Here is a 24404-nt window from a genome sequence, read left to right on the forward strand (position 1 = left end):
ATATAAGATATGTTGAATTTTTAAGTACTGTTTAATATCTAAGTACTGTTTAATATCTAAGTACTGTTTAATATCTAAGAGAGAAGTTTAATATCTAAGTACTGTTTAATATCTAAGAGAGAAGTTTAATATATAAGTACTGCTTAATTTCTAAGTACTGTTTAATATCCAAGTACTGTTTAATATCTAAGTACTGTTGAAACAAGCTCTCAAAATTATATTCATGAGAGAGAGTTTAATATCTAAGAAAGGGAGTTTAATATCTAAGAGAGAGAGAGTATAATATCTAAGTACTGTTTAATATCTAAGTATTGTTTAATATCTAAGGACTGTATAATATATAAGGACTGTTTAATATCTAAGTACTGTTTAATATCTAAGTACTGTTTAATATCTAAGTACTTTTGAAACCAGCTCTCAAAATTATATTCATGAGAGAGTTTAATATCGAAATATCTATTGTTTACAACAGTACTTAGATATTAAAAAGTACTTAGATATTAAACTCTCTCTCATGCATATAATTTTGAGATTTGACCGGCGACCAAAAGACCTGCGACCAAATATACCACGACCAAACATCTGAGCACCGTGTTCACATTACAGCTCAAACAAAAAGTAATCCAAATGGAATCAGCTTTCCCTAAATTACACATGAACGAAATAAAATTTGTCAGAGCACATCCCGATTTGAATTTGAGGACCTCTGAGTCAAAAAAAAAAACTGGAAAGTCTCTGTGTTTAGACATGGCACGTGAAGGGATTTGCTTCAAGTGTGTGTGTGTATATAAGTCTGTGTGTGTGTGTGTGTTTGGCTTGCAAGTGGATGTCATGGAGCTTGGTACTTCTGGCGTGGAGCGAAGTCTTTACCTCCCTGCAGGAGCGATCAGTGACATTCTCGTAACTGTGCCTGCACCCGCGTATGTGGGTGTATTTTAGTCGAGCAGCTGTTTCCAGCTCTTCCCACTGTCGCATTGTCCGTGTCGTGATCCGCCAAGACATGCCAAGCATCAAATACTTCACACATGCACCTTGCACCAAAGGGAAGAAGTGTGAGTATGGTGTGTTGGGAGGGGGGTTGGGGGGCTCTTTTGGCTCAGTTAAGTGTTTTTAAAGCAGATGATCTTAGGACAAAAGTTGTTTAATTCGGGTTCCCTTGCAGAGGCAGGGATTGAAGCCTAGTGATGCGTATTTTTTTTACTTTGTTCCAGTCGTTTTGGAAGAGAATTGACATCTGCAAACTAAAGGCAGAACCGCCTACACTACCAGCTAACGGCATACTATACGTGGTAGTAGTGGTGGTGGTGGTATGCGTACACCTGCAGGCGATCTGGGTGTAGAACAAAAATGGCAAAAGTTGAGGGCAGGAATGTTTAAAAAAGTGTGCAAACGTGGGAATAAATGCATGCTGATGAGGTAAAGTTGGACAAATCGTGTTTAGTTGAAAAGCGCAACGGCGGCAAGAGCACCTGACACTACTTTGGAACGTCTCTTTCTGTTTTTTTTCTGACTCAAATGCAAATTGTCACCAGGGTGGATTAGATACTTCATTCATGTAGCCTTTAGGACGAGGTTGAATACACGTAAATCCCACCCAAGCAGGTTTTGGTATTGTTCTTTCTAGGACGATTTCTTGGGAAATGACCTTCCTTGTTGAGTAAGCTCTGACATTTTTGCTGCTTCTCGCACACTTTGCTCATTCTTATTTGTTTTTGTATGCACCACATCGTTCTCTAAAGAATAGAAAAGTGTGTGTCTGTTTTAAGTAGGCGCTGGATTAGATAAATGGGATGTGACAGGTGTGACCGCTGCCTTCAAGATGCCTCCATTCCTCCCTCCTCGCCGTCGTTCTGTCAACGCGCTCATTTCCTCTAATAACATCACCTCGCGCTCTCTTTAAACCCCCCCATGCCAACTCAACCCCCCCACCCTGCCGCCTGGTCTCATTTGCATGGCGTGTGCTCGCAATGATGCAATTCGTAATCACCGGGACATTTGGAGTATTTGAAGTGTGATTTAGCTTAATCTGTCCAACGGGAGTGTATGGAAGGAAGATAGGAAGGGAGGGCTTGATAAAAAGACAGGAAAGGTCTTTAATTTGAACGGATAGGGTGAAGAAAATGCAATGGCATTTCAAGGAATGTTTCTGATGGCTGTACTTAGATATTAAACAGTACTTGGATATTAAACAGTACTTGGATATTAAACAGTACTTGGATATTAAACAGTACTTGGATATTAAACAGTACTTGGATATTAAACAGTACTTGGATATTAAACAGTACTTGGATATTAAACAGTACTTGGATATTAAACAGTACTTGGATATTAAACAGTACTTGGATATTAAACAGTACTTAGATGTGTAACTCTATTTCTTAGATATGTAACTCTATTTCTTAGATATTAAACTATTTCTTAGATATTAAACTCTATTTCTTAGATATTAAGCTCTATTTCTTAGATATTAAACTCTTTCTTAGATATTAAACTCTTTCTTAGATATTAAACTCTTTCTTAGATATTAAACTCAATTTCTTAGATATTCAACTCAATTTCTTAGATATTAAACTCTATTTCTTAAATATTAAACTCTATTTCTTAGATAGTAAACTCTTTCTTAGATATTAAATTCTTTCTTAGATATTAAACTCTATTTCTTACATATCAAACTCTATTTCTTACATATTAAACTCTATTTCTTAGATATTAAACTATCTCTCATGAATATAATTTTGAGAGCTGGTTTTAACAGTAAACACTGTCACCATTTGACCGCCGACCAAAAGACCGGCAACCAAAAGGGACCAAAAGACCAGCGACCAAACGTCCCAGCCCCAAAAATATCCATCATTCAGCATGCAGGGCAGGTCTTAAAACACACCACCAATACAATCCTTTAACTTTACTTATTCCGCTTTACTACCTTTGCAGCATCTACCTGACTTCAGCCTCCCATCAACTCATCCACCTGTCATTCATGGACATTAAGTTACACAGTAACCATGTCATAGCACAATATATACGCAGCAGTGCCGGCAGAATGAATGAATTATTAAAACCTCTGACTTATTCAGAGTGTGAAAAGACAAGATCGAAGTGAGATTAAGCGAGGGATTCGACCAAGTGGAGGGAATTCCTAGTGATAATGGCGGTCTTTTCCTCCTTGTCTCGTCCATAGCGAAAACTGACATATGAAGGGGTTATTACGACAATTGTAATTGCCGTTAATCTCGATGACTTAGTTGTAGACTGTGATCTGAGTATCATATTCCCTTCCAGGTATGCGAGTTAATCATTTAAAAAATGATCTCCACCCAAATTGGCATTACGTACATCATTATTGTTTCTTCATCATGTGACCATACACAAGCATAAACAATGTATAGAGGAGTTAAAGTGCCACAGGTTTGGAGGTAGTGTTTGCCGCCTTGTGAAGGGATTAGCCAACGATTAACTCAGTGGACCATTGACCCCTCTGTAGGCTGAGAACTGAGACTGACTCACTAACTTGGTTCCGGAGTCCCCGGCGAGCAAAATAAAGGAGATTTTTTGCTTTCATTTTTTCACTCCCCAGGAGATAAACTCAATGAACGTTTGAGGTGAATTTGCACTAATCCAAAAACACATCTATTTCGAAAGAAGCCAAAATTGTCCAAAGGTGGCCAATTTGATATATTCTAGGTTGTTCCAGACTTAGAGGGGGGGCACTCTAAAAAGATCTAAAAAGACTGTAGGCTGCTTTCTTACAATGTGCACTGCTTCTCAGTCTCATCTCAGCTCGTTTTTGGAACTGCTTTATCCTCATTAGGGTCGTGAGGGGTGCTGGAGCCAGTGCTCAGACGTTTGGTCCCTTTTGGTCGCCGGTCAAATGGTGACAGAGTTTAATGTTGAAGCCAGCTCTCAAAATTATATTCATGGGAGAGAGATTAATATCTAAGAGAGAGAGAAAGAGTTGAATATCTAAGAGAGAGAGTTTAATATCTAAGAAAGAGAGTTTAATATCTAAGAGAGAGAGAGTTAAGTATATAAGAGAGAGTTTAATATCTAAGTACTGTAGAGTTTAATATCTAAGTACTGTAGAGTTTAATATCTAAGTACTGTAGAGTTTAATATCTAAGTAATGTAGAGTTTAATATCTAAGTACTGTAGAGTTTAATATCTAAGTACTGCAGAGTTTAATATCTAAGTACTGTAGAGTTTAATATCTAAGTACTGTAGAGTTTAATATCTAAGTACTGTAGAGTATAATATCTAGGTACTGTAGAGTTTAATATCTAAGTACTGTAGAGTTTAGTATCTAAGTACTGTAGAGTTTAATATCTAAGTACTGTTTAATATCTAAGTACTGCTTAATATCTAAGTACTGTTTAATATCTAAGTACTGCTTAATATCTAAGTACTGTTTAACATCTAAGTACTGCTTAATATCTAAGTACTGTTTAACATCTAAGTACTGTTTAATATCTAAGTACTGTTTAATATCTAAGTACTGTTTAATATCTAAGTACTCTTTAATATCTAAGTACTCTTTAATATCTAAGTACTCTTTAATATCTAAGTACTCTTTAATATCTAAGTACTGCTTAATATCTAAGTACATTTGACCGGCGACCAAAGAAACAGCGACGCTATATAGCCTATCCCAGCTGACTCTGGGTCAGAGACAGGGGACACCCTTTAGCCGATCGCAGGGCACAAGGAGACAAGGGACAATCCATTGGCACTCACGGCCATACCTAAGGGCAATTTAGAGTGTCTCAGTGTCACTGTTAATTGGGCTGAGAAGGTATTAAGTCAATCTTCCAAACAAATGCCACCTCGATTGGATTGAAAGCTGAACAGCACTGACCATTCAAGCTGTTCTCGTAATGCCTCCCGACCCCGGCTTTTCCACACGGGCCATTCCTAAAACTAACGTTTTTATAAATCAATGCAAGCTTTTAGTTTCTACACAGTTTTAAGGGCGAGTAGAGACAGCAGGATAGTTATTCACGGCGACAGCCTGGCACAAAGAACAGAGCACCACCGTTGGCTCTGTATATGATATTTTGTAGCTGTCATGCCAGTTGTTCACTCATTTGTGATTTTGAGTCCTTACATAAATTTACCACTTGACAAAATGCCAAATCTTTGCTTAGCGCCATTAACAGTCTCGCAAGACAAAAGTAACGGTGCGGAAAACTCGGCCTTTTTTACGAGTTGTGTACGGTAACATTGGACGACGCTCAAAGCTTTGAGCTACGGAAAGCTTTGTAAAGAAGCGGTAGCGTGCATCCGACAGTTTTTGTTTCATGTCTTGGGTTCTGTTAAGTAACTCCAAGTCAGTCAAACGCAGATTCCAGTGTAGAAAAAAAGTGTGTTCTAACTTAGGAAAACTGGCAATGGATTAAAGTACCAAAATATCCAGCTATGCTGGGATGGGTGGAAAGGAGAGGATGAATGGGAGCAAGATTAGGAGATAATTGTCCTTATTTAGAGGTAATTTATGAACCTACCGTATTTTCATGACTATAAGGCGCACCGCATTATAAAGCGCACCCTCATTTTTTCCATATATAAGGCGCACTGTATTATAAGGCGCACTGTCTATTTTGGAGAAAATGTAAGACTTTTAAGTGCGCCTTATAGTGGTGAAAATATGGTAAATGCTATTGACTTCCAGATATGAAGTACTCACTACTTTACAGTCACCTCTAGAGCCAGCCATTCTTGATGTTTTGGAGTTTTTTTGTATAAAATCTTGCAGTGGGGGAGGAGCTATATGATGGAAGATGTTGTAAACTAAGATGGCATCTGCATATTTAACAATATTGTTTCAGTTCATGCGTTTGTGTTTTTTTTAATAGCCGACAGTGGTGGTTTTTCGTTTTTGGTTTTCTGTTTTTTCCATATATAAAGCGCACTGGATTATAAGGCACACTGTCTATTTTGGAGAAAATTTTAAACTTTTAAGTGCGCCTTATAGTCGTGAAAATACGGTAATGACTATATTTGCGCTCAAGTCTGCAAATATCTTTCGTACCGAGACAAAAGCAAGACCATTGGGAAATGATACAGTGGTAAGATGAAGACCAATCTTCAGCATTTTCTTCTCTTTTTTAGGATCTGGACAGTGCCAAGGTGAATTCACTTAGCCCTTACCCCCTGCACAATGCTACCTCACCGGGCAAAGACGAAGCTGGGGTGGGGGGTCGGCAGTACAGCGACGGAGGTTCAGCCGCCGGCGCTTTGGGAACCCCGGAGAGACGCAAGGGAAGCCTGGCTGATGTGGTGGACACACTGAAACAACGCAAGATGGAGGAGCTGATCAAAAATGAACCAGAAGGTCAGTTTTTACCTTTTTTTTTTTGGTTTCTATCTTATTTGGACAACGTCGGCGGGCCGGATTAAAAGTTCTCGCGAGCCACATCCGGCCCGCGGACCGTAGTTTACCCATGCCTGGCTTAGTGTCTGATATTAAGTCTTAGCTTCTGACAGTCGGGGTTAAAATTAGCCTTTGGCTAACTCTAATTACTCCTTAGCGGACAACTGGGCGCTTAAGTCACTACATGCAACAGATAATGGTGATAAGGAGATAGCCAACAGGTGCCCGTCTCCTGATATAAATATGTTTTATTGGCGTCTTGTTTGTCAAAACAACTTCCAACTCATGTTTCACCACAAATTCTCATGACATTCCGCCCTAGAATGGTTACCATGTAGTAAATAAAACACTATAACTGTCTTTTCCTCCCTTTGTCAGTACGTATTTGGCCTATATTTTCCCATTGGTGCATCAACAAGCTTGTATTTCAAGCTGTGATGTGCTAACCTTATTTTTAGGGCTTTTTTCAACACAGTCAAGACTGCCGCTGGTCCGTTTTTCTCGCTGTCTGCTTGTTTTGATACCAAGTCGATAGAAAAGCCTGTTGTGGCAAAAAACGGCACACTTAGACTTAGAAAAAACGAAAAAATGAGAGGCAAAAACTGTTGTTTTGATGAGATAAAATGTAATCCAGACGTGTTTTGGTCTATTGGTTGCTTCGGTTGGACATCATGAACTGGCATAGAGGACGAAAAAAAAACTATAATGGTCTTTACGAGTACGCCAGGGCAGGTAGTACAAAGAGAAATGAAAAATAGGCAAGAGATGAGTACAATAGGAAAGTTAAGAAGTTATCTAAAAAGGACCGCCATCTTCATAAAGCCCATTAGTGGCAATCTAGACCAAGCGAAAGCATTATTAGTTGTAAGTTCAAATGAAAAAGGGTCAACAAAAGCGCCTCCAGACCTTACGCAGACAAAACCCTAGACTGGACAAAAGAGAGAAAAGAACTAAAGACAGGGGGGGAAAAAGGGGGCGAGTGATGCTTTGAGATGAGAGCGAAGGCAAGATAAAAAAAATCCTTCAGTGCCAGCTATTGTTTGGCTGTGTGGCTCACAAAGGCCATTAGTAGAAAACAGCAGGTTGGGATGAAAATTTAATGAAGGCTTTAATCATTATGAAAGGCCTCGAATATTACTACACTCTCTCACAGATTCTGGCATATTGTTTCCATCTGGATCAATGATATACACTTTTAGAGGAGCTGGGATGTGAACAGGGAGCCAAAGAAACAAAATGGGTAAAAAAAAAAAAGCAATGATAAATGTCTTGAAACTAAAAGTGGATTTGGCCTTGAGCTGAATTTCACATACAAAAGATGTCATGCACAAAGTAAGTTTACGGCAGTTGTTGCGCTATTTAAAGGTAGATGAATGGTATTGCTTCGTATACTAGGGCAGAGTGTTTATACAGTACTTATTACAATATACAGGGAGTCCTCCACTTCCCTTCCAAAGCCAGTCAAAATGTAACTCAAAATACTGGTATAGAAAAAAGTTAATGCATTAAAGTAACGAAATATGATGCTGTACTTGAGATTACTTCTGAAACATGTACCGAGGCTTTCCGACGGTTTATTTGCAACTCAAAGCACGAAATGTGATGACTACTGTGACACCAACAGAACATCGCTAGTCTTTTGGTCGCCGGTCATTTGGTCGCTGGTCTTTTGGTCGCCAGTCTTTTGGTCCCTTTTGGTCGCCGGTCTTTTGGTCGCCAGTCAAATGGTGACAGAGAGTTTACTGTTGAAACCAGCTCTCAAAATTATAATTATGAGAGTTTAATATCTAAGAGAAAGAGTTTAATATCTAAGAGAAAGAGTTTAATTTCTAAGAGTTTAATTTCTAAGAGAGTTTAATATCTAAGAGAGATAGTTTAATATCTAAGAGAAATAGTTTAATATCTAAGAGAGAGAGTTTAATATCTAAGTACTGTTTAATATCCAAGTACATTTAACTGGTGACCAAAAGTGACCAAAAGACCGGAGGCTAAACGTCCGGTCACGCTATTGATCATGTCAGACGAATTTCTGGATAAAAATGGAGGGGAAAAGCTGGATATTTGTCTCAATTAATGGAGACTAGATTGCAAATAGTTGCAGAGATACTTAAGTCACCAAAAGGCTGCTACCTTGAATCACTTAGTTATCCCGTACTCTAGTAGTGAAAGATGGAGAGAAGACAGCTAGTGGGTGGATGAGTGTTTGGGTCGGACTGAAGGGTGGCTACAGGCCAATGTGGTTGTTTTAATTCAATTACAAGTTGGGTGGTTGGGCATGGGTGAATTGGTTAATAACTGCAATAGGAAATAACCATATCAATGGATGCTTATTATTAGTTTGGTCGGCCGATAGATTTATAGTGAGGTGTCCACCCTTACTTACTTTACACCTTCACCAAGGGGATCACACCCTTACATACTTTACTCCTACACCTGACAGTTTAGACACAACATGGATGTTCCACAGCAGGTTTACAGACCCGTCGGCAACCTTCAGGGTCAAGCACAATAGTGTATTTATTTATGGCTAGGCGTTCGTGCCGTTTTCGCGGTGCTCCGAGGCACCAGTCTCCATCCTGAGAATGCCAACTCAATGACAGATGTCGCACTACCCTCTCACACACACACAAAAACACACATATAGCACTTCATCTACTTCCAAGGCAGTGAAGGATCCAAGGGCTTGCTTTTAGAGCGCACTGAGGCATTTTATAGGACAGCACTTAGGCAGAACCATTGTGCCAGACAAGCACACATTGGCCGCTACTCGCTCACGCCTCCGTTCACTCCAGTGGGTGACAATGGGAAGGGCGGATACATTCTGCCAAGGAGCCCAGGAGAAGGAGAAAGAAAATGAGGGTGGAGAAATAAAAGTGAATTTGATAAGTGGAAGGATTGGTCAGGGGCAGTCTTTCGTTTATCCGTCTATCAGATCAACCTCCCCCACCCATCTATTTACTGTATTTTCACGACTATAAGGCGCACTTAAAAGTCTTAAATTTTCTCCAAAATAGACAGTGCGCCTTATAATCCAGTGCGCCTTATATATGGAAAAAAAAGGAAAATCAAATACGGTAATTGCTATTGACTTCCAGGTATGAAGCACTCACTACTTTACAGTCACCTCTAGAGCCAGCCATTGTTGATGTTTTAGATTTTTTTTGTATGAAATCTTGCAGTGGGGGAGGAGCTATATGATGGAAGATGTTGTAAACTAAAATGGCATCTGCATATTTAACAGTATTGTTTCAGTTCAGGCGTTTGTGTTTTTTTAATATCCGACAGTGGTTGTTTTTCGTTTTTGATTTTCTGTTTTTTTTTCCATATATAAGGTGCGCTGGATTATAAGTCTATTTTGGAGAAAATTTAAAACTTTTAAGTGCGCCTTATAGTCGTGAAAATACGGCAATTCAAATGACTGTCCAATTTTTTTCCGTCTTTAACCGCATACGAAAGCGACTACATCACGCACAGCCAACCTGAGATCTATTATAGGACAATCCATTGTAACCCCAATGAAAGCCTCATTCAAGTCACTTCTCTTATTGAATTGTTTTGCGTCTGCTTTCGTTTTTTTTCCCCTCTTTTGCTCCGACGTTCCTTTCCAGACAACCAGTGGGCAGGAAACTCCTTTTCTGCCTTTTCTTCCTGGTCCTGATGAGAGATATCGAGGAGATGAATTGTATATGTGTCCGTCCCCATGTGTGCGTTGGGAAAAAAGCGAGCGCCTCGGCTTTTGTCCGATACAGGAACATAAAGGGGGCTTAAATAGAGAGAGAGAGAGGGCCCTGTGGTTTTCCTGATGGTCTGTGTGTGCATGTGAGTGTGTGTGTGTGTGTGTGTGTGTGTGTGTGTGTGTGTGTGTGTGTGTGTGTGTGTGTGTTATCGGCCTCCCGGCGTGGCATTAAGTTAAGGACAAAGGCTTGAGGTTCATGAATCAGCCTAGGCTTCCAAGCTCGGCTATTGTGCCCAAGTCACAGTGTGAGTGTCCTGCAGCATGCTGAGTATGTACATATGAGTGTGTGTAAGTGTGTGTGTGTGGTCATATCTGGTGACCAGGCAGGTGGGGTCAATATGTATACCGTATTTTCACGACTATAAGGCGCACTTAAAAGTCTTAAATTTTCTCCAAAATAGACAGTGTGCCTTATAATACAATGCGCCTTATATATGGAAAAAACAGAAAACGAAAAACCACCAGTGTCGGATATTAAAAAATACACAAACGCCTGAACTGAAACAATACTGTTAAATATGCAGATGCCATCTTAGTTTACAAAATCTTCCATCATTTAGCTCCTCTCCCACTGCAAGATTTTATACAAAAAATCCAAAACATCAACAATGGCTGGCTCTAGAGGTGACTGTAAAGTAGTGAGTGCTTCATACCTGGAAGTCAATAGCAATTACCGTATTTTCACCACTATAAGGCGCACTTAAAAGTCTTACATTTTCTCCAAAATAGACAGTGCGCCTTATAATACAGTGTGCCTTACAATACAGTGTGTCTCATAATACAGTGCGCCTTATATATGGAAAGATGTCAACTGTACAACCCCGGCCCTTATTGTTACCAGATGTTTTGAGACGGGAAGCTAAAAATCTTCACCCCCTTCCTATTCTTCCCCATCTTGGCGACTGTCTGATGCTCTTCAAGATTGATTGTTGTCCTTCCATCTTCTTCCTGATCCTTCCTTCCATCCCTCTCCTCTTATTTTGGCATTTTGCCCTTCTCTCTTCTTCTTCACATCATCGCTTCCTCTCGTCTCCTCCCCGGTTTGGGCTAAGGGAGCAGCGAACAGGTGTTGCTTCCTTTTGATTTGGGCGCGTTTGGATTAATGTTGTCAGCTCAGCTGTTGAAACAACTGCCAACGCCAGATGCCAGTCAGTTCGGGACGGGGGAGCTGTCACCTCCACACACACATGAACGCAGATGCAATCGGGTTGGTATACATGGGTCCTTATTGGCTCATTGTTACACTCACAGAGCGAATCAGCTGCTCGATGAGAGTCCCGCTTGTTGTAGCCCAGGTGGGTTTTTGTGTTGCTTTTCCAAAACATAGTAGTCAAAGCGTGAGGTGATCGCCTTGCTGATTGTTAACGCACAGTACAGGTAGAGTTGTACCTTGAGATATGAGCTTAATTCGTTATGGGACTGAGTTCGTATGTCGATATTCTTGTAACTCGAATGTACGTTTCCCTTAGAAAGGAATTAAAAACTAATTAATTTGTTCCAACCTTCTGAAAAAACATCAAAAATAGGATATTGGAGTGGAAAAAAATGTTGTATTTCTTCTAATTTGCCATCTATTAACAAAGTAACAAGTATACTGGTTTAAGATTACTAAAATGTGTTTAATAGAACTAAAATTAGACAGATTTCAAGGAGGGTAGACAGAGAGGGCCTTTGGAGTATTCTGCAAGTAGACTTTTAACACTGGTGAATCGTAATATAACAAACACATTTAAATTAACTTGGATTACGATACAGACTCACTCAAAAATAAATTTAATCTAACCTTGTACTAAAAGTACTGTTTAAAATCTAAGTACATTTGACCGGCGACCAAAAGACCAGTGACCAAAAGACCGGCGACCAAAAGACTGGCGACCAAAAGACCAGTGACCAAAAGACCTGTGACCAAAAGACCGGTGACCAATAGACTTGTGACCAAACGTCCTGTCACGGTTCTATGTCAACTGGAAACGCCATTCCTGTACCATTTTTGGATTTCTCCAGACTAAACTCTTGTGAGAACACGCCGCACGAGACAAGGGAATTGAACCCCCACCCCCACTCGATGACTCCTCGTACTTGTCTGCTAAGCCTGACACTGGGCAGTCTTGTGATCAGCTTTCAAAGAGCCGCTCTCCCTCACACACTGGACACTTGTTTAGGAGGTCACTTCAGTTTATCTAACACACCCGCGTGGCGAACACAGGCCACACAGTCCGAAACTGAGCCCTCTTTTTTGACCGTTTTTTTAGTTTTTTTTTCTCCCTTCGCCCGTATATAATGATCACGCCCTTCTTGTACGTTTTCTTGGCTCACTTAATTATACAAACAAGGTTACGGAACGAGGTTATCCTATGACAACAAAGTCTTTGGTATCCGCCGAGCTAAACATTGTTAAGGCAATTAGTCCACGAAGGGAGTCATGGGTGTCTTGTCAGGAAATGGAATGCAGGAATTCAATCTCCGAAAACACACTTGAATGAAAAAAATAAGTTATATAATATGGAAGACCACTACCGTATGCATGCATGTACATCTATGTGTATGTATAGGTATATATGTGCTTATATATTTGTGTATGTGTATGTATATATGTGCTTATATATGTATGTGTATGTATATATGTGCTTATATATGTATGTGTATGTATAAGCATATATGTGCTTATATATATGTGTATGTATAAGTATATATGTGCGTATATATGTATGTGTATGTATAAGTATATGTGATTATATATATGTATATGTATGTATGTGCTTATATATATGTATGTCTATGTATAAGTATATATGTGCTTATATATATGTATATGTATGTATGTGCTTATATATATATGTATATGTATGTATGTGCTTATTTATATGTATATGTTTATGTGCTTATATATATATATATGTATATATGTGCTTATATAAGTATGTGTGCTTATTTTTATATATATATATATATAGATATAGATATAGATATAGATATAGATATAGATATAGATATATATATATATATATATATATATATATATATATATATATATATATATATATATATATATATATATATATATATATATATATATATATATATATATATATATATATATATATAGATAGATAGATAGATAGATAGATAGATAGATAGATAGATAGATAGATAGATAGATAGATAGATAGATAGATAGATAGATATATATATATATATATATATATATATATATATATATATGCATGTGCATGTATATATACATATACATCAGCAACATGCTTATTTATTTATATGTGTGTTCATGTATTTATTTATTAACTTACTTATTACCTATCTATTTATGTCTAAAATACCTTTCCTATTTGTGCATCCTCACCCTCTTGCTACTGTGACATTGAAATTTCCCGAATACGGCATGAATAAAGTTATCCAATCCAATCCAATTACAATTGGTAAAATCGATTGTGCTCACATCTGCCTTTTGGCTACAGATGACGCGAGTGAGTTTGGGGCGGCTTTGTTATCAACATTTATTACCTCCCCAAAAAATGCCATCTTCCCATGGAAAATGGGAAGAAAAAAAGCTGTGAGCGCACACATGTTAGTCAGCCGAACATTCCTGTGACGTTTGGTTTTGACGTTGGCCTAATGGTTCTCACATGCCACTCGGCCTTATCTTACAAGGAGACAATGAGGGCCTTTTCTTCCTTCTTTTAGGAGTTTAAAAGACATTCTTGTCTGATAGGATAAACACTTGCAAGTTGAGACAAAAAAAAGATTGATTTTACATGGAAGTTGTTTTCCCTTTCTCACACATAAATTAATGTCATTACATTTCAACCATGGGATATATGAATAATGTATGCTTCTAGCTATCGCAACACATTATGTGACAAATCCATATATGAATCCTTGCCTGCTACTGACGGTGGCCGGTCAAATTGTGATAAGAGAGTTTACTGATGAAACTATCTCTCAAAATTATATTCATGAGAGAGGGTTTAATATCTAAGAGAGAGAATTTAATATCTAAATACTGTTTAATATCTAAGTACTGTTGAGAGCTGGTTTCAACAGTACTTAGATATGAAACAGTACTTAGATATGAAACAGTACTTAGATATTAAACAGTACTTAGATATGAATGAGTACTTCGATATGAAACAGTACTTAGATATGAAACAGTACTTATCTATTAAACAGTACTTAGATATGAAACAGTACTTAGATATAAAACAGTACTTATCTATTAAACAGTACTTATCTATGAAACAGTACTTAGATATGAAACAGTATTTCGATATTAAACTCTCTTAGTGAATAAACTCTCTCTCATGAATATACTTTTGACAGCTGGTTTCAACAGTAAACTCTCTGTCACCATTTAACCGGCGACCAAAAGACCGGCGACCAAACGTCCGAGTACCACTTATTCCCACGTTATCATATCATGTCATATGTTATTTTTCTAATAAACATCAAGGCCTGTGTAAATAATTGTGAATGCAAATTCTACTCCAGTTCGACCTATAACCCTTTTCCCTTTCATTCTTATTTTTTTGGCCTGTACGAACTTTACTACAAAAAATACGGTAATAATTTTCCAACCTTAGCGTTCACCTTTAAAAAAAAAAACGCCCCAAAAGTCCACTACATTTGTCCAACATGCATAGCGAGCGGCACACTTGTGTCAAGAGCTTCTCGCCACTCTATCCGTCGCTCTACCATCGCTTTGACAGGCAGACGAAAAATGTCACGAGAAAACGCCTGTTTGCGTTTTGCGTTGATGGTCTGTTGTATTGCTAATGCGCGGCTTGGTCGGTCGGTCGGTTGGCGGCGGCGGCCCTCGTATACGGACGGCGGGGCCTCGACGCACAATGTCTTCTTTTGTTGTCACGTTAAAGTGATGCAATAAAGCGGTGCAGTGACAAGGACGGCCCGAGGGCCATTGCAGTGTGACGGGGATGTGGAAAGCAAATGTGTGTGTATGTGAAGACAAGAACATTATTGCCACAAGACAGATTGCAAGTGTCATTTTCCATTACAGCAGTTTGAACCAGTGCAAATGCACGCAGCATCGGCCTATTTTAACGAGATGTTTTTGACAGGAGATGTGCGTGCCTTAATAGAATAGCAAGACTATTAGATTGTCACCTCCGGTAGGGGAAATCAAGAGTTTTTTTTGGGGGGAGGGGGGTTCAGGTCTTGGTGAGGATTCGATTTGAGACGGAAATCGAAATATAAAAACAAAAGGGAGGAAATGTGGATTATGAAGTAACAGCAGGGGAAATGGTTTTAAATTGAATTGAGGAGAGTGATGGTCGTCACGGCAACTGATATCAGGTGGATTCATTTCAGTGAAATAGATAGAGAAATTTCAAAAAATATTTGGAAGATTTTTTGGGAAGAGATTTTGGGGGTTGAAATGATCGCTCAAAAACAATGTAAACAAATATATTGATTAAAAAAGTATTCTACTACATATAGGTGGCATGGTTTAGGTCAGTGGTGGGCAAAGTTTTCAGCCCGGGGGCCATATTAACTTAAAAAATTTGACAGATGGGCCGGGACAGCACAAGATATGATACTGATAAAAAAGTGCATCCGTTAACAGTACATATGAAACAAACAGAAAAAAACGACTAAAGTACGTATTAACATACTCATCACTCATCATTAAAGTAAAGAGTATAAAGTACAAAGTCAAGTAAAAAGGAATGTATTAAGAAATGTTAAAATGTCTCTTAAAAAAGATAGAAATAGATAGATAGATAAAAATTTGACTGATGGGCAGGGTCAGCACAAGATACGAAACATATAAAAAAGTGCATCCGTTAACAGTACATATGAAACATAAACAGAGAAAAAGGACTAAAGTATTAACATACTCATCACTCATCTTTAAAGTAAAAAGTATAAAGTACTACAAGGTAAAGTGAAAAGGAATGTATTAAGAAATATTAAAATGTCATTTAATAAAAGATAAGAGGGGCTGTAAAACACAAAAAACAAAGACTAATTTTTGATGCTCTCTCCAAGCTTAGTTAGTATAAAGAAAACTTTCCAGAACACTTGGCAACCATAAAGCAACACACCAGGAAGTCCACAACGCACAAACCAAAATGTTTACTTCATAATCATCTCCTTCAAAAGTTATTATAAGTTATTTCTCCTGAATCTAAACAGCAGGTCCCTTTTCGTCTCGCTATTATTAGCAACTCGAGTGATAATATGGCGGTATTACTTTAATGGCGTCTTTCTAAGAATAGTTGGCGTCGACATCGCGGAAAGTGAACATTTCAGAGGGTGTCAGTCAACAATTTAATAAATTGAAAATCCATTTATTTGCCCTTCACTTCGCTTGCCTTTGCCTAACAGATGGTGTTGTGGGTGCTTATGTCCAATTTGATTTGAACCAAACCCGCAGCCAATTCTGATACTGGCACCAAAATCTCGGAGAGACCAATCGGCGTGCACATACACACAAAGTACACACAAATACACACACACTGGCAGTCAGAAATAGCATCGGCGAGGGCGCGACATTGCAAAAGAACGATGAAGGGCAAAATATTGAAGAAAAAAACAAAAAAAACAAATCTGGAGCGACATTCGAGAAAGTCGGAGACAAACTTTACGAGGACAAACATTTCTCACTCGCATTTTTTGCGCTTATTCTGTGTTTGTACTTTTTATCTGGCCAAGTATTGTGGGAAATTAGTGACGCTATTTCCCGGCAATGGTCGTCGTTTTCTTAATTGCCTTGCCGACCTCGATTTTCATAAAAAACGCTTGATGATCATATTGAGACGTCTGTATTGGCGCTTGACTGGTTCGCCTAAAGCTTGGTAGGCTGGAGCTATTCCATATTTTGCCTTGCTAATTGCCTGGTTAACAAATACCCTCATTAGTGTATTGTGTTGTGTCATTACTGAGGTTTGAAATACTTTGGAGACACAGAGAAATAATCTATTAAGTAAATGTGGATAAATATGTTGGGCTCCACCTACACTGCTGAATGGTAATTAGGAATAAATGATTGAAAACTCAATAGAACAAGGGTGGGGGGCAAACTATTTGGGCCGGGGAGGCCACATTGACTTTGAAAATTTGACAGATGGGCGGGGTCAGCACGAGATATGATACAGATAAAAAAGTGCATCCGTAAATAGTACATATGAAATATAAACAGGAAAAAAAGGACTAAATAATTAAGATACTCATCACTCATCATTAAAGTAAAAAGTATAAAGTACTACAAAGTTAAGTAAAAAGGAATGTAGTATTAAGAAATATTAAAATATCATTTAAAAAAAGATGGAGGGGCTGTGAAACACAAAAAAAAACAAATAAGAGTGGACAGAGCTACTGCCACTGACTTCCGTGTGATGGCACCATTTTGGGGAAGAAAAAAAAATTGGACAACGTCGTTGGCCCGGATTAAAAGGCCTAGCGGGCCGAATGTGGCCCGAGGGCCGTAGTTTGCCCGAATTTGCTCTAAAACTAAAATGTCCCAAAAGCAAATCCTGACAAAAACCAATACTTTTGGAATTGAGACTGAAACGCTAGCTAGGCTACAAAATATTGATAAAAACTCCATAATTGGCCTCAAAACCCACTCCAAAACAAGACTTTTGGTCAAAAACTCCAGAATTGCCCTCAAAACCCACTCCAAAACAAGACTTTTGGGACAAAAACTCCAGAATTGGCCTCAAAACCCACTCCAAAACAAACCCTTTTTAGTCAAAAACAGACCAATACCTTCAACAAAACTAATGATCCTCTCATCAATCCAGATTTTCTCTTCCTAAGAAAATACATTCAGCGACAATTCCAGAGTCAAAACGACTGATAAGGAACCCGAGTTAGTTATCCTCGCTCTAATTTATCCTCTAACTCGGTTAAAATAACACATTTAACAAGTTAATAACTTGTCAGTGGCAAAGATTCAACGTCTGGCTTTAAATCTAATCGCGCCATCGTACGTAAACATACTCTTGTCTGCCTCTTGTCACATTTGCGCCGCCGTCTCAATACTTCAGTGTTCATGGTTTTTGGCTTAGACAAACGCCGCCACTACTCGTATAATTGCTTATTCAACGTTGACCCTTGCTCCGTTTTGGGAAGGATGAAGGAGGAAGTAGCGGGAGGAGGTGGGCTAGCCCAAAACCCCATCTTGGCTGCCAAGGCAAGTCAATGTGCGGCCTGTTTACGGGACCCAACCCCCTATTCTGAAGGGGGGTTGGGGGTCCAAAGCCAGGGCCTTTTTTTTCGTGGACCCTCCTCCTTCATCCTCAGAGCCCCGGCTGGGCCTGGCGCTGGCACAGAGGACCCATTGTTGTGCACCCCAAGGTCTCTTTCCATATCCCCTCCTCCATCATTCTACCTCCACCTCCACGTCGCCACCCTCCCTTTTCACAAATATGAGATAATAGGAAAAAAAGGAGCTACTTGTGGTGACTCATGGCGAATATAAAAACAACATAAGGGTGGATATTAGAAAGTGAAAGCAAAAATGGGACTGTTACTGAGATGGAAAGTGCCCCGCCTTTTTCGCTAATGGCCCAAAAAATATATAATTTACATATATAAATGCTAGAAAGGTTAAAGCTTTAATGCAAGGGTCGGGAACAATTGTTATTTTCTAGTGTTATTTTTTAAAGAGACATTCTCAGACTTTAAAAGTAAAAAGATATGAAAATGTGCTATTTTTTTATTTATTTTTAGGGTTTTTTTTTGCATTTTACCATTTTTTAATCACAAAAAGTCTCTGGTTTTCTTTGACAATATAGTTATTCTGTTGGTAATTAATCAGTATTAATGAGATTATAAATTCGGAAGAGTAAAGAAAAAGTAAATTAGGATTAAAGTGGTGCTAGAGCTAGTCTCAACGCCTCAGTGTCAATGTGGCGCTCCTATTGGTGCATTCGGGATGTGGCTCTCTCACTAGTTAGACTTTAAAAATTTGACAGATGGGCCAGGTCAACATAAGATACGATACATATAAAAAAGTGCATCTGTTAACAGTAAATATGAAACATAAAGACAAAAAAAAGGACTAAAGTATTAACATACTCATCACTCATCATTAAAGTAAAAAGTATAAAGTACTACAAAGTCAAGTAAAAAGGAATGTATTAAGAAATATTAAAATGTACTTTAAAAAAAGATAGAGGGGCTGTAAAACACAAAAAAAACAAATAAGAGTGGACAGAGCTACTACCACTGGCTTCCACATGACGCCGCCATCTTGGAAGAAAAATAATAATAATCTGGACAACGTCGGCGGGCCGGACTAAAAAGCCTAACGGACCGAAAGTGGCCCGCTGGCCGTAGTTTGCCCATATCTGAGTTAGAGTCATAAAAATTAGGAAGTGGGGACATGTAATTGGTGGGCTAAAGTCATCCACCAGCAGATATGAGGGGCTAAACAAGCATGGGAGGGTGGGAGAGAAGGAGGTCACAGTTTAAGTTGTACTCCATACACATATACAGTACATGTGTCCATTTCTGGATTGTGTTTATCAAAGAGGGGGGGGGGTCAGCCTGCGTTCATTCCGTGCCGAGTCCACATCATCAATCAACATCGCAGAAGGCTACAGCATGTCTCTTCCTCTCTTGTCTCCTTTCCATTTTTTGCCATCCTCTGCACAATGAAAGAGCCTCTTGGCTTTTTTTTTATTAATAGTTAAAGTGGTCCCCAGCCTGTCACTTGGGACAATGGCTGCAGCAGCCCATGTTAATAAATAAAAATTCTAACTAGAGATAGAGACAAGAAGAAGGGGGAAAGCTTGCCATTTGTTGTTCCCTCTCACGTGTCAAAGCTCTTTGGCTTAAAAGCCTCTGTCATTGTTGAGGAAGAGCAGTGAGAAAGGGGTTTGGTGGGGGGGTTTGGGGGGGTGGACAAGCGTAAAGGGAGTACCAGAGGCTAATAGCACCTGTTGGGGCGATGGTGAGACAGCTGTCAGAAAGGCAGGAAAACATGGGAACACTCTTTCTACAGCTAAGGGATGAGAAAGTTCCCAATTGATTGGTGGGGGGGGAAAAGTGTCTTGGTCCAAGTCGGGAGCTGATTCAGGTCTCTGGAGATGTGGCTGTAGTATGTATGTAGGACACGCTCGAGTGCGTGGAGAGGTGGAATCGTATTGTCATAGGTTGGGGGGAAGACGCGTGCAGGTGGTTGGAATTTGTTGGGAGGGGGGGGGGAGAAGTTACTGGAGTCATAAAGTAGTGAGAGTAATAACTTTAACATGCTCACTGTACTCCCAAAAGGGATGAAAGGAGTCGGTGGTCGGATGTTTGGTCGCCGGTGAAAGTAGTTTACTGTTGAAAGAAGCTCTCGAAATTGTATTCATGAGAGAGTTTAATAGCTAAGAGAGAGAGTTTAATATCTAAGTAATGTTTAATATCAAAGAGAGATGGTTTAATATCTAAGTACTGTTTAATATCTAAGTACTGCTTAATATATAAGTGGTGTTTAATATATATAAATACTGTTTAATATATATAAGTACTGTTGAAACCAGCTCTCAAAATTATATTCAAGAGTGAGAGTTTAATATCTAAGAGAAAGTTTATTATCTAAGAGAGAGAGTTTAATATCAAGTACTGGTTAATATCTAAGTACTGTTTAATATCTAAGTACTATTTAATTTCTACGTACTGTTTAATATCTACGTACTGTTTAATATCCAAGTAATGTTTAATATCTAATTACTGTTTAATATCCAAGTACTGTTTAGTATCTAAGTCCTGTTTAATATCTAAGTATTGTTGAATATCGAAGTACTGTTGAAACCAGCTCTCAAAATTATATACATGAGAGATTTTATTATCTAAGAGAGAGAGAGAGAGTATAATATCTAAGTACTGTTTAATATCCAAGTACATTTGACCAGCCACCAAAAGACTGGCGACTAAAAGCCTGGCGACCAAACATCCCGTCACACACCCGTGCAGATACCTCCTACTAAATGCCATCCGTGGTCCTTCTTTCCCCCCCTAAACCCTCACTATAACTTCATTTCCAAATCAAGCAAGACTGACAAGACAATTCCACACTTTAAGTCACCACACAAGTGACACTTTCCAAGTGATCCACTTTCACTTTTTTTAAAGTTTACTCCTACTTATTCCTTTTTTTTTTTTTAAAGCAAGAACGTCATCTGTCGTAACGGTCACTCACATCTAAATACAAAACCCTTCTCATCCGACACCTTTCTCACTAAACATCCACCTTTGAGTGAGATCATTCTACCGGTATATATTTTTTTATTTTTTTTCCGTGTGCATCGAGGCGTTCATGTAAGCGGGCGAGTGTGGGGAAACAAAGCGCCGACTGATAATGTGTCCATTGTACAGGGTGCATTAAGGCCCTCTTTGTCTCAGGGCCCACAGGGCTAATGATTCTCTAGCAGCAGGTGAGAGGCAAAAAGCCTCTCGCACTTCCTCTCTCTCTATACTCCACTTGTCTCTGGCTTTGTCTTGCCGCCATTCGCTTCTCTCTTTTCCCTCGTTTTTCTCTTTTTTTTCTCTTTTTCTCTTTTTCTCCCCCATCTCGCACACTTTTGTTTTGTTCCTCAGATTTGCTCTCGCTCGATTATTAGCGTCCTCGCTTGCTTTCTGTCTCTAACTCACTACACTCCCGCTGATGCGGCCATTAGGCTGAGCTACTACCGCCTTTATTATAGTAAATGTTCTTTAAAGGTGCTTTATGGTCATATTGGGTGGGCATCAGACTAAATCTATCTCTCTTTTTTTTCTGTTTCTTTCCTATGTGTGTCCTTCAATGAACAGAAGCTCCTAGTATTGAGAAGTTGTTGTCAAAGGACTGGAAGGACAAACTTTTGGCCATGGGCTCGGGGCATATTGGCGAAATTAAAGGTAGGTTATGTACCGCGACTTCATACTGAATAGCAAGTACTGTATTTTGACGACTATAAGGCGCACTTAAAAGTCTTACATTTTCTCCAAAATAGACAGAGCGCCTTATAATCCAGTGCGCCTTATATATGGAAAAAACAGAAAAACAAAAATGAAAAACCACCACTGTCGGTTATATTAAAAAAACACAAACGCCTGAACTGAAACAATACTGTAAAATATGCAGATGCCATCTTAGTTTACAACATCTTTCATCATATAGCTCCTCCCCCACTGCAAGATTTGATACAAAAAAATCCAAAACATCAACAATGGCTGGCTCTAGAGGTGACTGTAAAGTAGTGAGTGCTTCATACCTGGAAGTCAATAGCAATTACCGTATTTTCACCACTATAAGACGCACTTAAAAGTCTTACATTTTCTCCAAAATAGACAGTGCGCCTTATAATACAGTGAACACAAGTGACAAAAAGTATTTTCTTATTTTTCTAGTTTAGTAGACTTTTTTTGCAGGAATTTGTCCTCATAATTCCAAGCAGTTTTCTGAATTGTTTGGCTAGTTCGTCTAGACCGATTCAAAGGTTCACCCTCATCTTTTAACATCTTCAAAAACGAATTTAAAGCTACGGAACTTTCTTTAACAAGCACAAGGGCACCAGGTTGAGTAGACCAAAGTATAGGAAGAAAAAAAACTGAAAAAATAGCATTGACGCTTCATTAAAGGAAGCGAGATATGTAATCAAAAAGGTTCGCAAAGAGGTTCGCCATAGCTGTAGCCAAGGTGTGCTCCATTGATCAAAACTCCCTCTTTTTTTTCCCTTTTTTTTCCCATAACCCCCTGCTGTGCTGACATTTCCGTGTAGGGGGCGTCCTGCGGGGCGCCCCGTTCACTCAGAGATGGGGGAGGGCAAAATCAAGAGTCCACATTGAAATGTGTGTACATTCATCGTCCATCCTAAAACAGTAGTTTTCACGCAAAGCCTTTACTTATAAGTACACAGTCCGCTCTTTTTAGTCAAAAAGGATTGGATGTCTATTGACGTCAATAGAAGACAATGAATTAACCTACCAAATAAAAGAATGAAGAATTAAATAAGTTTAATTCCAACATTTACTGTATTTTCATGACTATATGGCGCACTTAAAAGTCTTAAATTTTCTCTAAAATAGACAGAGCGATTTATAATCCAGTGTGCTTTATATATGGATAAAAATTCAAGTGTCATTCATTGAGGGTGCGCCTTATAATGTGGTGCGCCTTATAGTCATGAAAATACGTTACTAATTACTCCCTGAAATGTCGACATGCGAACTACAGAACTGGGTTATTTTCCCAGTTGTTGTTTTTTTATTAGGAAATTTAATGAATGAGAATATGCATTCTAGAAGAGTCTAATGCAAAAAAAATGAAGATTAAAGCATCTCTAGATGTAATATCTGGTTTCCATATTTTAAATCACAGGAGAGCCAAATCCACCCATCAAAAGAGCCACATGTGGCTCTCGAGCCTTAAGTTCCCTACCCCTGTTTTAAACAATACAAGACAAGCTATTCCCACTCACCTTTAAAAGGTTCAAAAAGCCATAAGTAACATAAAAGCAGCTATAATAGAGTAGCATTTCCTTAATTTCAATATTATATGCAAAATAATATGTAGTCAATGTCCATTTTTAGTGAAAGTCAGAGAATAAAAGTTAACATTGACAGCACCAATGAAACCATTAAGAAAGTTGCCAAGATTATGCCCAAAAAACCCATAGGCAAACAATTTGTACACAGCTTTTGTCAATAGGAAAATCAAACTATACTCCTCCACATAGTAAACACTTAAATCAAACTAATCACTGTAATCCACTTATTTACACACTCATATGAATATACTTTCTAATAAGACTTTGCGTATCTTTCTACATCCATCTTACCCTATCGCATCCTCTCATGGGCGGTCCCTAATTAGCCCCAAAAAAAACTAATCACGACAAGCATTGCATTGTTAAAAATTAGTTAATTACATGGCGAGTTTTCAGGCTATAGTAATCACTCTGTAAAATCTAAAAACTCAATGATCAATTCTTCTTCTTCACAGCAGCTGAAGAAACAAAGCTGATGTGAAGATGAGGGGGGGGTAAAAGTTCTAGGAAAGTGCGCGCGGGGGTGCTTTATCTCTCCGTCTCACTGATTAAAACCTCACATCAGACGCAAAGCAAAAGAATAAAAAACAGCTTCATCTTCATACACTTTTTGTACTTCTACACCTCATCACAACACATCACCATGTCTCTACCCCCCCCTCCCTTAACCATGTTTGCATTTGTGCATGGGTGCATGTGTTTGACCCCCAACCCAACCCCCCCGAGACAAGAAAGCATCCTTTGATCCATCGTTTCACCTTTACAAGCTAACCTCTACTACCCTTTAAGTTATATACCCTCTCAC

At 38.8% G+C, this 24404-nt stretch overlaps 1 protein-coding gene across 2 annotated transcripts in view; it reads left to right on the forward strand.

The window, feature by feature from the left end:
- The window catches only part of sox5 (SRY-box transcription factor 5), an 80026-nt gene that overhangs the window by 13977 nt on the left and 41645 nt on the right, over positions 1-24404 (forward strand). For both annotated transcript variants that reach the window (XM_077709656.1, XM_077709657.1), the window contains exons 3-4: positions 6106-6328; positions 21882-21968. In XM_077709656.1, coding sequence (XP_077565782.1) covers positions 6106-6328; positions 21882-21968 — 310 coding nt within the window. The remainder of the gene's footprint in view (positions 1-6105; positions 6329-21881; positions 21969-24404) is intronic.

This window comes from Stigmatopora nigra, chromosome 23, assembly GCF_051989575.1.
Source record: "Stigmatopora nigra isolate UIUO_SnigA chromosome 23, RoL_Snig_1.1, whole genome shotgun sequence".
NCBI lineage: Eukaryota > Metazoa > Chordata > Actinopteri > Syngnathiformes > Syngnathidae > Stigmatopora > Stigmatopora nigra.